This window comes from Cryptotermes secundus, unplaced genomic scaffold (genome assembly GCF_002891405.2).
Source record: "Cryptotermes secundus unplaced genomic scaffold, Csec_1.0 scaffold507, whole genome shotgun sequence".
In the NCBI taxonomy this organism is placed as follows: Eukaryota; Metazoa; Arthropoda; class Insecta; order Blattodea; family Kalotermitidae; genus Cryptotermes; species Cryptotermes secundus.
The window spans coordinates 950,827-964,356 of record NW_019740660.1 but is presented as its reverse complement, the minus strand read 5'-3'; the positions used below and the strand labels follow the sequence as shown (position 1 = coordinate 964,356).

At 42.7% G+C, this 13,530-nt stretch overlaps 1 protein-coding gene across 1 annotated transcript in view; it reads left to right on the top strand.

Annotated features, from left to right (window-relative positions):
• LOC111872474 overlaps positions 1-12,690 on the top strand; it is a gene marked incomplete at its 5' end in the record, with an annotated part of 15,551 nt that extends 2,861 nt beyond the window's left edge. Inside the window, one exon of the mRNA XM_023866430.2 lies at positions 11,189-12,690. Coding sequence (XP_023722198.1) covers positions 11,189-11,448 — 260 coding nt within the window. The remainder of the gene's footprint in view (positions 1-11,188) is intronic.
• Between the last annotated feature and the right edge of the window lie 840 nt (positions 12,691-13,530).

Below are 13,530 nucleotides of genomic sequence, written 5' to 3'. Positions count from 1 at the left end.
CAAGCTGGTTCAGGTCCTATGAACGGCTGTTCAGATCCTGTTCTTGCCAGTGTGTCTGTGGTTTCATTCCCAGCAATACTCTCCTACTGAGATGCCGCAAGCTGGTTCAGGTCCTATGAACGGCTGTTCAGATCCTGTTCTTGCCAGTGTGTCTGTGGTTTCATTCCCAGCAATACTCTCCTACTGAGATGCCACAAGCTGGTTCAGGTCCTATGAACGGCTGTTCAGATCCTGTTCTTGCCAGCTGATCTGTGGTTTCATTCCCAGCAATACTCTCCTACTGAGATACCGCAAGCTGGTTCAGGTCCTGTGAACGGCTGTTCGGGTCCTGTTCTTGCCAGCTGATCTGCGGTTTCATTCCCTACAATACCCTCATGACCTGGCACCCATATCAGTTGTACTCTGTTATGTATGGCCAGTTGTATGATTGATTGGTGGCAGTCCCAAACCAACTTTGAAGTGATTTGGTGTGTACTAAGCAGTGGTGTGCGGTAATATTTTTGGTTAGGGAAGCAGTGGTATCTAATAATCGAACTGATAGCAATCAACTCACCAGAATTTACGTCACTTATTGAGTCAATAAGGTCGTTTTGTATTCTGTTCGATAAACCTGTAAATACTGTACTGTTCTCAAGGTGAACATTGAGTTTATGATCATATTTCCTCAACAAGTGAACTAATTCCACATAATTACCTCGGTCAATAGAATCCACGCTTTCATCATGACCATGCAGGCATGATATCAATCAAGTGTTTCTGTATGTATTATCGTCAGGCGCTTTTGATTGTCAAGTTGATAAGTCAATTCGAGATTTCCCGAACATAACAAGTTGCATTGTTGAAATAATGTGAGTCTGAGAGTTCTCATGTCATTTCAATGCTTTATGAAGGTTGTTGATATCACCAAACCCAGTCTTGTTCCATACATTTTTGAACTGTATACAGGGCTGTTCCCATTAATTAGGATTGCTATAAATCAGTATATCCTGCTGTGAAGTGGCCTGTACTGTTGAGCTGTATACAGGGCTGTTCCCATTAATTAGGATTGCTATACATCAGCATATCCTACTGTGAAGTGGCCTGTACTGTTGAGCTGTATACAGGGCTGTTCCCATTAATTAGGATTGCTATACATCAGCATATCCTACTGTGAAGTGGCCTGTACTGTTGAGCTGTATACAGGGCTGTTCCCATTAATTAGGATTGCTATACATCAGCATATCCTACTGTGAAGTGGCCTGTACTGTTGAGCTGTATACAGGGCTGTTCCCATTAATTAGGATTGCTATACATCAGCATATCCTACTGTGAAATGGCCTTTAACGTTGAGCTCCCAAAGATCATCCACGACCAGGCTCCACAGGAGAGGTGAAAGAACGCCCCCCTGCGGACACCCTCTCGCCACAGACGCTCCCAGGATCTGTCCAGATAATGTAGCACTTATATTCCTGCTCTCCAGCATGGCACAGATCCATCTGCATATTGCGGGCTCAATGTCATGCCCTTCAGCAGCCTGTTTTATTGTATTAAAGGAGGTACTGTCAAAGGCTCCTTCTATGTTAAGGAAAGCTCCAAGAGCAATATCCTGGTGTTCAATGGCATTCTCTATACGTGTTACTGCATTATGCAATGCAGTTTCAGTAGATTTACCTATTTGGTAAGCATGTTGGTTTCGGTGCAGAGGATGAATTTGCAATGCACCTTCCCTAATATGTCTATCTACCACTTTCTCCATCGTTTTCAAAAGGAAAGCAGACAGGCTAATAGGACGACAAGCTTTAGCCTCGGTATAATCAAGTTTCCCGGGCTTCGGAATAAACGTCACTTTAACTTGCCTCCAGGCCGCAGGGATAAACCCATGCGCCTTGCAGGATCTAATTTTGCGGCATTGGTGTGGGACTAAATGTTCCGCTCCTTGCTGCCGAAGTGCCGGTACAATACCATCTGTTCCCGCCGACTTAAATGGTTTGAAGGTACCTAACGCCCATCTGAAATTTGATTGATTGATTACCTGACCAGCCAGGTTCCAGTCTACCCTGTTCGTTATGTATCCACATACGTCCAAATTCTACTGGCCCCGCTAATCAACCAAATCATCAATCAACTTTGAATCAGGGAAGTGAACTCTGAACAGTTCCTTAGTGTTTCTTCTCCAGTTTGGGTACACTTGCCATCAGGCAGCTTGATAGAGCTGACCTTATTGGTCGCCTGTTTTGCCATGACCCTCATGAGTCTGGCACTGTCCGGTACATCTTTGATCTCCTGGCAGTACCTCCTCCATGAGGATCGTTTGGCTTTCCTTATCTCTTTATCATAACAGGCGAGGGTTTCCTTATATCTGTCCCACTACCCTGTCCTTTTTGCTATATTAAATAACTTTCTTGTTTTAACTCTTAGACCACTAAGCTTTTTATGCTACCAAGGTGCATTCCTTGGCAAGCGAGTGGTCTTAGCTGGACAATTATGATAATAGGACAAGATGATGGCCCATTGCAACTGCTCAACAGATCGATCTATGTCCCTTATCGTGCGTATACTTCACGAAATAATCCCCAGGTTCACCTTTAGGTCGTCCTTGTACGACTCCCTATTTGTTCTCCTGGGATTCCTGAAGGTAACTTGTTGTGTTGTTATGTTACCTATTTGAAAGCATATGTATCTATGGTCCGACAAAGACGGCTCATCAGATACATGCCAATTACTTCCCGGGTTTCCTATGTTATTTTTCTCTAGTGTCAAATCAATAACCTCCTTCCTATTGCAAACTATAAAGGTAGGTTCATTACCATGGTTTAGAATATTCAGGTTCGAACTCGCCAGAAATTCCATAAGGCTCTCTCCACTTTGGTTGGTGCCAGTGCTTCCCCACAAGATGTGGTGCGCATTGGCATCACACCCAATGATGAGTTGCTTTTTCCTGCTACAGGAGTAGTCTGTGATGTCCCTCATTTTCTTAGTTGGTGGTTCATCCGAGTCGTATGGAAGGTAGACTGAAGCAATAATCAGCTCCCTGCGGCTTCCTCGATATGGGTATGTTATCCTTACCGCTGTTGTATCCCTAGAACAGAGCTCCAGCAGAGGCAAGGCATTAACATGATTCCTGATATAACACAGGAACATTGTTATTGGGTACAGCAGAGTAAACTGTTCCCCCTGTGTTAGTTTAGCCCCTTATTTGACCCTTGTATAACCAAGGTTCCTGAATAAGTGCTATATCTGCCTTACACTCAGCTAATTGCTGGCACAGACTTGCTGTGGCAACTTTTCTGTGGTGCAGGTTAATCTTTAGAAATTTCATCTGTGTATGTGTGTTGTGTGTATGGATGTATTAAGTATGTGTGTTGAGATCTCTTCCAGTTGGGGAGGGATCAATTTCCATCTTATGTCCCTCCCCGTCCTCAGACTGGGTTCCGTGTGAAGGGGTCCCCTGATCTGCTTTGCTTTGGTCATCCAGGGGAGTGGGTATCTCATCCTCCTCCCTCTCAGAGACCGAGTTAGATGATATTGTATCTGTCACAGGTTGTGCCCGGCGCTGATCTTCAGGATCATTCAGCACCTTAACAGTCCCCTGTGAGAGTCCTGTAAATAACTTGTAACCGGTCCTCTGTATAATAGTATCGGAGTCCTGGTCTATGAATAAGATAAGCCTCTGGCCTTTCGACTCAGACTGCTTATCGAGTACCCTCCAGTTCTCAGTATGAAGTCCCGGATTGAGGTCTGCAATCCATTTCAGCAGCTTTTCCTGATTCTGGGCAACTCTGTCCCTAGTCCGGAGAGCCACTTTAACAGGCTTGGGCAGGTTCCTGGAATCAGTAGCCTTCAGCCTAGCCCCTGATTCCAGCCTGTGGTTTGTCAATGGCTTTGGTGAGCCATTGACCAGACTGTTGGTCGGCGCATGCATAAATAAGTGCACCTCCCACTAGTCTTTAGGATTTCAGGTGTGGCAGTTCTCCCTTTGGTGTCCAACGTAACACCTCCCCAGTGCTTCCAGAATGGAATTCTGGTCATCTTCAGTAAGCTTATCTTCAGGATAAGTTTCCTTGAAGATAGCTACCTGTATATTGGTCAGAGCATCCTTGTAAGTCCCTGGGCCTTTTCGGAGTTCTGGCCGTTTCTGTAGGGGTACTGCCCTCTGACCTTGGCCTCTTAAAGGTACTGGTGGGGGTTTCTTCCTGCTTGGACGAGCCTGCATTTCCTGGTTGCTGACTGCCCCCAGTTCCTGCTTTGCTTGCCCCAGCTCTTGCCTTTTTCGATTTCTGTCTAGAGCATCCAGACGCTATATCGCTAGATGGAGTCCACCTACTCCAGAGACTAGTTGTCCCAATCCTTCTCCTGCTGCAGATGTGCTAGAAGTACTAGCCCCTTGTAGTGGTATGTCAGTACTACTGTCTCCCAAGGGAGGAGTTTTTGGTTTTACCTCAGGCAGGTTTCGAACCACTGCTTGGTCCCTACCGTTGCCTGGAAGTTCAATAGTAGGTTCGCTGGTTGCAGCTGGGTCCCTTAGGGGTTCACCAGAGCTTCCAGCCCCTTGCTGAAGCATTTCTCGTAGGGATCCCCTTGGAGGGGGTCCCTCTTCAGTTTAAGGTACTTACGACCGGTTTTTAGTTTGGTTCCTTTCATTTTGGTCCCACGAGTAATGGGGATTTAAAAGGTCGCCACCCGCAGCGCCCCATACGGGTGGAAGGCATAAATACAACGGGGTGCTGCCTGGTGCCCCGAAGGGATCGTTCAATACACTGGCTAATTGCCACCCCAGTGTCATGCAGCCCTCAGCACGATGCCTCACACCTTGGCTTAGGTGGGCCGGTCCTGTAGTGAATGCAACCCTCAAAAGCCTCCAGGACCAAGAGTGCCTGTTCGGGGGGAGAGGGGTATCCCAGATGATTAATGGGAGTCCGACACCGGTTAGTCATGAGGTTGCGACCAGGGCAATCTGCATGAGACAGTCGCTTCTGTGGGTGGCCTATGAGCTCCACTATTCCCACCCCTCCACCTGGGTTGGTCAAACCTTTTTAGAGTGTTGAGCCCTAAGACTTGCGGCACCTTATCGGTACTCTAGGGAGACAACTCAAGTAGCCGTAGCTACCCCCATAGGAGTGCTTTTCCGCATTCGCCCCGGGTACACCATAGTGACACCCAAGGGTCGTTATGCCGCCGCGTGGGAGGCTCCGGTCATATAGCCATCGCCCTTTATGGGAACTCTGCCGCACCGGAAGGTCATAGTGATCCAGACCCCCAACCCCAGTGAGGATGGAGTCATTACTACCTGTAACATGTGACCTAAGAAAGTCACAGTTACCCCGCCTATTATAATGTAAGTAAAATAACCTTTCATCTATTGCCGAGGTTAAGATTGGTGGAGATATACTTCTCCCCCCATACATCTTCTTGGTTAAATTAATTAAGGCGAGGGATAACTTTACTTTCACGCGGAATACAAGCATGAGCCCCTCTACAAACCGGAGCACTTTGTAACTGTGTAGGCAACATCATGTAACTGAAGCCTTGCGTAAGAATGTTTGAATTTTCAACCGGCATAAAAATAACGATAGTACTGTGACGTGTAACAGGTGTGTATACAGGTAACAGTACAACACCCGTTCAGCTTCACGCCACGGCCGCTTTACCCCCGGGGAAATAGCCCCCGGTACCCGTTGGTTAGGAGGCTGGGTGGCCCCCACAGAAGGTCTGGACGACGTGGAAAGAGGAGAACATGTATTAACCTACCGGGATTCGAATTCCGACATCTCTGTTGTCCAACCCATAGCTAGTCGCTATACCGACTCACGGTAAACTTCTCCCTGCATCTGTACGTCGAGGCTCCTATATTCCCTAGACAATCGGCTCACAGCTGGCGGTGAGGTTGTCGGCCTTATGTGCCGGCCGCCCTTACCCCCAGGAAGATTACTGGTTCTCATTTCTGCTGGAGGCTAAGTGGACCCCAGGGCCATAGTGCGGCTGGAAGGGTTAGACCGATTGAAAAATCAAATGACCTCATCGGGAATCGAGCATTGTAAAAATACACTTCATGGGAAAAGAGAAACTTTTGTTTTTCCTGTGACGGTGCTATGGTCTCTGAAGATGAGTAGCAGGGAAGTGAGGTGTGTGATGTTGTGAATTTCTATCCGAAGTTATCAGAACATAAACCTTCTAGAAATATAGGCCTACTCTGATTAGCACTACTACTGGACCTACATCTGCGGACCAACTGGACACTGAATGTACATACGGAACTCGCTAACGGAACTCGTCAGAAAAAATTTTGCTCCTTCAGACGTCGCTTCTCGTTTTCTTTTATTGGAAATTGAACATCTGAATTCATGTGCTGCTACACATACATAAAATGAAATTAAATTTATTTATATTGAATTACGCAATCTCCAGTAAAATACCCCTTAAATTACTTCGCCAGCATCCCCTTACGTCTGTGGATGTAAAGCGGCTTTATGAGCATACGTAAGAAGAATGGAGGCATAGCTCCACGATTCTTAACCTCGGCTCTAGTGGGGAGTGGTCAGATTCACGCCCATGCTGCTTTTTCCCGGTACTCATTTTATAGGAAGCTGGAAGGGTCCCAGATTCGATCTCGAGAATAGAGAAATGTCTTGCCTGTGCCTGAAATCGAATCCCGTCTCCTCGACCATCGAGCCCGTAGCCTAGTCACGAAGATACGTAAGGCTTCGTATACTGTACTTTGTACCAGAAAACTGATATCTAAATATCTGTAAGTGAAGAGGCCAAATAAAGCAATATTTGTGCACGCCATGGAATTTTGAATGATTCATGTAGTCAAAATGTAACGTCTGATCTCAGGAGAATTTTTTTTATATTTAATTACTCACATGTAGCCCAATAATAATTATAAATAGATAGGAAGCTTACCTACAACTGCAATCCTCCAATCTAGGCTAATACCATGTCCCCATTGAACGAACCGGGCCTCCGAGTGCAATGCAACAGGCTCCACTTGCAGCTGATACCGAACAACTACGAGCACTACGAGCGAAGGGCAAGGAGGCCTGAGAGTCATATGCGTCACAGAGTATCAAACAAACCGTATCGAATCGTAGGTTAACTGTGTGTTGATGCCGATTACAGGAAGTGTGAGAATAGGCTCGCCACTGAAGCCACATACCGATGGCTTATTCCAATTTACATGCATCCTCACATATCAATAACTCCTCTCTCCTGCGACCCATGAGGCCGGTTTCGTGAATTGCGGGATCAGGCATTAGATTGGCGATATTACATAAATCAACTGTTAAAGTAACAAAAGAACGCGGCCACTGAACACGACAAACGGAGGATGCTCGGAGACTTCTCGGCCAGGTAACGATGCGGGTTTTCACTGGTCAGCTAATCAAATGGACAAGAATGATTCCTTCTGATTTTTACGGGATCCGAAAGATTTTTTTTTCGTGTGAAACTACATTTGCCCGTAAAAATAAATTATTCTATCTATGGTATGTATTTTAACTGAATAACGTTCACTGACAAGGCGTAGGTGGGTGGATAATATTAGAATGGATCTTGGAGAGATAGAATGGGATGGTATGGATTGGATTGATCTGGCTCAGGATATGGACCAATGGAGGGCTCTTGTGAACACGGTAATGAACCTTCGGGGTTCCATAAAATGCTGGGAAATTCTTGAGTAGCTGCAGATTTGGCTTGTCCTCAAGAAGGGAGCAGCTCCATAAGGGTCATTCCATGTGAAGTCATCCAGAGAGGTCGCCCACCATTTTTATAAAAATTGTAATCCGCTCGGTTCTCCCGGTACAGCCGTTTTTATAATGCGAAAAAAAACGCGTTTTCGGCTCAAAGGGAGGTTTGTGTTATCTTTTCTATCTCGATAATTATTTAAGCTAGAAGCTCGAATGAAAAACCAATTTATTCCTCATGATATGGACAACAAATCATATCATTATAAGTTTTTACTCAACTCACTTCCTCTAGGTTTAATTAAGCTTGAAACTTACCTATCGATTTTGGGGAAAAACGCTAGTTTTGACCTTCAGAAACCAATGGGAGGGGGAAAGTATCAGATCTGTGGTTTCTACCCTTTGTTGTTACCTACATGGGGAATATAATCACATAGGTTGAACCCTACCTATTTTCCAAAAATTTCCAGGAGCTTCCAAACTTTGCTCTGGGCCCAAAATCGGCCATTTTTAACGTCTCATATCTCCGGTGGGGAAGCTCCGAAAATTTTTTAACTCATAGCAAGTAATGCTCTATTCCAGAGTAACATGGAGTTATAATTACAACTTTGATATTCAACTAATAGCGAAGTTCTTATAATGCGAAAAGAAAGCGTTTTCGCCTGAAATGAAGGTTTGCGTTATCTCCCATATCTCGATACCTATTGAAGCTAGAGACTCGAATAAGAAACCAGTTTGTTCCTCATGATATGGACTATAAATCATATCATTATAAGGTTTCACTCAACTCACTTCCTCAAGGTCTAATTAAGCTCGAAACATACCTATCGATTTTGGGAAAAACGCTATTTTTCACCTTCAAAAACCAGTGGGAGGGGAAAGTATCAGATCTGTGGTCTCTACCCTTTGTTTTCTCCTACATGAAGAATATAATCACGTAGTTTTGAACACCGTACCTATTTTTCCAAAATTTTCCAGGAGCTTCCAAACTTTGCTCTGGGCCCAAAATCGGCCATTTTTAACATGTCATATCTCCAGTGGAGAAGCTCCGAAAAATTTGAAATTCATAGAAAATAATGCACCATTCTAGAGTAACTTGAAGTTAAAATTACAATTTTTATATTCAACTAATAGCGAAGTTGTGGGCACTTGGAATTTTACCAAAAAAAATCAATACCTCAACAACTGGCTTACCTGCATTCAATGGTATTAGTTCTTTGTGTACTCCGATGAATATTTTTCAGTTTGTTTGAAAGTACTCGTAGTTCAGTAAGTGGCCACTATCACGAATTCTTCAACGTCATCGGTCTTGGATGTTTTATAACACATGACCGTATTTTCCTCCAGGTGGACGACCCGGTGTTTTTCTCCTATGTGGAGCACAGTTTTGCACTTTCGGAACATGCTTTTTAGAATGATTTCATTTCTTGCAACTTCCTCTTTTGGCACAAAAAAGTAAACTATTCCTGGGATATTTTCTGTGCAGAATATTTGCAGTTCTAGCGGGGACATGATTTGATTAAAATGAGTTCTTTGAAGACTGGCTTTCGCTGCTTGCCTCTTCATGGTGCTGCCAATGCCATCACAAGCATTCTTCCCGTGCGAGGTGGCAAAGAAGTTCCATTCTGCTTCAAGTCCGAAGTCTTCATAGTGATAACATAAATTGGAAAGATTCTCTTTGATTTTATATTGGCTTCCAGCGCCTTCACTTAAATAAATAACTTTCCTGACTGAAGGCACATTTCTTTTTACATCGCCGATAAGAAATTTTTGGAACACACAAACTGTGGCTCTATCTTTACATGATCACTGATTATACATAAGCTTGGGCATTTTGTTATAGCGTCCGCCTTGTAGTAATACACAAAAGGGTGACGTGTAGCCTGTTGATTTACCCAGTGGAAACTTTGAATCTCGTCTTGAAAGAGAAACGAACAATTTTCTGCAAAATCTGTAAAATTCAAGGTGCCCACAGATTCGCTATTAGTTGAATATCAAAGTTGTAATTTTAACTTCAAGTTACTCTAGAATAGAGCATTATTTACTTTGAATTTCAAAATTTTCGGAGCTTCTCCACCGGAGATCATCATCATCATCAGTAATCTGTCAGACGACAGGTCCACAGTCTCTTCCAAAACAGTTTCTCCACTTAATGCGATCTTCTGTTTTTGGAAAGAGACTATCCAGGAAAAGTGATAATGTGGTAGTTTTTCCATTTGCTTTCCACATCGCAGTACAACAGCCGTTCAAACGACTCTGGTCACGCCTGTTGCTATACGAACTTGAACCATCTCGAGCATCATTTGCTCTGTGCTTCAAGTCGCTGCTGATGACGCTGCTTCCGACATCAGTTTTCGGTGTCTCTCTTCGTCTGATGCCTACCCTTTGACCTGTCCAGCAAGGGAGGCCCTGCCCGTAGCTACGCTACAGCTGGTATAGCTCTCAGGGTCCTTGGCATACTCAAACCCCCTCACCACGATAAGGTGGAGACACCAAGGAGGGGGCACCGGAGATATGAGATGTAAAAATGGCCGATTTGGGGCCCAGAGCAAAGTTTGAAAACTCATGGAAAATTTTGGAAAATAGGTACGAGGTTCAATCTATGTGATTATATTCCCCATGTATGAAACAATAAAGGGTAGAAACCACAAATCTGATACTTTCCCCCTCCCATTGGTTTTTGAAGGTGCAAAATAGCGTTTCTCCCAAAATCGATTGGTAAGTTTCGAGCTTAATTAGACCTAGGGGAAGTGAGTTGAGTGAAACCTTGTAATGCCATGATTTATAGTCCATATTATGAGAAACAAATTGGTTTCTTACTGGAGTCTCTAACTTCAATAGTTATCGAGATATGGAAGATAACGCAAGCCTCCATTTCAGCCGAAAAAGCGTTTTTCGCATTATAGAAACTTCGCTATTAGTTGAATATCAAAGTCGGAATTTTAATTCCAAGTTACTCTAGAATAGAGAATTATTTTCTATGAATATAAAATTTTTCGGAGCTTCCCCACCGGAGATATGAGACGTTAAAAATGGCCGATTTTGGGCCCAGAGCAAAGTTTGGAAGCTCCTGGAAATTTTTGGAAAATAGGTACGGGATTCAACCTATGTGATTATATTCCCCATGTAGGTAACAACAAAGGGTAGAAACCACAGATCTGATACTTTCCCCCTTCCATTGGTTTCTGAAGGTCAAAAATAGCGTTTTTCCAAAAATCGTTAGGTAAGTTTCAAGCTTAATTACACCTACAGAAAGTGAGTTGAGTAAAACCTTTTAATGATATGATTTGTTGCCCATATCATGAGGAACAAATTGGTTTTTCATTGGAGTCTCTGGCTGGAACAGTTATCGAGATAACTAATGTGACCTCAGAAATCGACCTTTTTTCTAATTTTTCACTTTTCTCTACCAGTCACTGCCCTCGCTCTTGGGACATATAACTCACCAGATTTCTTTTTTTAAAGAGAAACATAGCGTGTATCAAGAATATACACTCCGTTATTAAAATAACTTGCATTTGTTACAGCCCAAAATGGTTTCACTCTCAAGAGGGAATGTGGTCTGGGGCCATGTGGGTTCGCGGACACCAGCGTGAAGCGCGGTCTGGGCATGGACGTCTGTGACAGAAGCAAGGATACATACTTCTGTGTTTTCTGCTGCACAGAGAGTGGATGCAACAAGGCAGGGGCAGGGACAGTTTGGCCCTCTGTCAGGCTGCTGGCAGTAATGGCTGCATTTGTTATGAGTGTCAGTCTGCACAACGTGAACAGTCAGATCATCAAATGAAGCAAGCTCATACAAATTTTTAATTGATTGTAAATACCCCATTCACTCCTTGTATTTCTCATAATGGCAATTTTTCCCACTGTTCTCAATCTAAGAAGAGGGCTGAATCGTCCCTTTCATTATAAATAGAAGCATACACTTACATCAGGGGTGTCCATCCTGTAATACATTACAAACTTAAAATTTTGTAAATTCTATTAATGTGGTTCCCACTGAATCATGATGTTACAGCAATAAAAAGTATTTTTTTCTTCTTCGTCTCCTACAATAAGCACCACTGGATTCTCTAAACATCCATTTATAATAATATTAAATAGCACCTCATAATCAGGAATGAATGGACAGCCCAAAGGGGTGTGAGTGTAATCCAACATAATGCAGATACACATTAAAGTTGTACCATTTTTATGAACTATAAACACAGATATATGTATATACTAGTTTGATTTGTTGCGTAAGTTATAGCACTGGACATACACATCACGTGAGTAGTAAAGTTATAGTGAACTGGATATGATGATCCATAGATTAGAAGAGTCTGTCCATAAGACAGAGTAGTTGGCCCCTCTGAAAGGTTCTACCCATCTAACAAAATTGCACGGCATCACACCCCAGAAGACTATGCTCTATAAATTAAACCAACTTATTAGGGAAGAATACATAGCTATTTACCTTTAACGCTTTCTGAAAACCGTTAATTTGTGGATTGGCTTTAAGTGATAGATCAATAAAAATAATATACAAAGATGTAAGTCACAATAAATATTTCTAAAATGTTCACAAGGATCATCAAAATCACATTTTCACTATTCACATCTTGATTTAGGAGTGACACCTTTCTTGCTGTCCAATTGTGTTATAATGAAATGTCACATTATTTACAGTTATAGTTTAGGAGTCATAACACTTTTCAGAATACAGCAAATAAACACTTGATTTTTAATGATCAGAAAAATTCCATATAACATATCCTGGCATTTATCAATTTAAAGTCAAAGATTTTATGTGACGGACATTAGCATGTGGAATTGCCATATACACCCAGTTTACCACAACATCAGAATTAATCCTTTGAGGACTAAATGTGTTCTAAATAAAATATAAGAATTATGTTCGTACCTCACAGGAAACACATTATGCCTCCGCTATGAAGGCCAACCGGTTGATGCTGTTTATTGTGATAATCATACACAATGCATAAATACACTGTGTGGGCAGAATGCAGAGTTCAGTTTGTACATTACAGGAAACACATTACGTCTCCGCTACAAAGCGCAACCAGTTAATGCTGTTTAGGGAAATAATTGCTGTTTACTATGAGAACAATATGGAATATATAAATACACTGTGTGAACAGAATGCAGAGTTCAGTCCGTACCTTACAGGAAACACATTACGTCTCCACTACAAAGTCCAACCAGTTAATGCTGTTTAGGGAAATTATAGCTGTTTATTGTGAGAACCATATGGAACACAAAAATACACTGCGTGGGCAGAATGCAAAGTTTTAGTGTGTTAAAGCAGGTGGTACATATAGCAACCACTCGGCCCAAAAGGCTTAATATGGTCCACTGTGTTGACAGAATGCAGAGTTCAGTCTGTACCTTACAGGAAACACATTACGTCTCCACTACAAAGCCCAACCGGTTAATGCTGTTTAGGGAAATAATCACTGTTTACTGTGAGAACCATATGGAACACATAAATACTCGTACACTGCGTGGGAAGAATGCAGAGTTCAGTCTGTACCTCACAGGAAACACATTATGTCTCCACTACATAGTGCAACCAGTGAATGCTGTTTAAGGAAACAGTCACTGTTTATTGTGAGAACCATATGGAACACAAAAATACACTGCGTGGACAGAATGCAAAGTTTTAGTGTGTTAAAGCAGGTGGTACATATAGCAACCATTTGGCCCAAAAGGCTTAATTTGGTAACACTACTCACCTTTCAGCTACCCTCAAATGCTTGAGCATGTTCATTTCAACATATGAAACATAACAATGTACTCTAATTGTATAGTCACTAAATTGAGAAATATATATTACGTTTATGTTCTATAAATAAAAGTGATCACA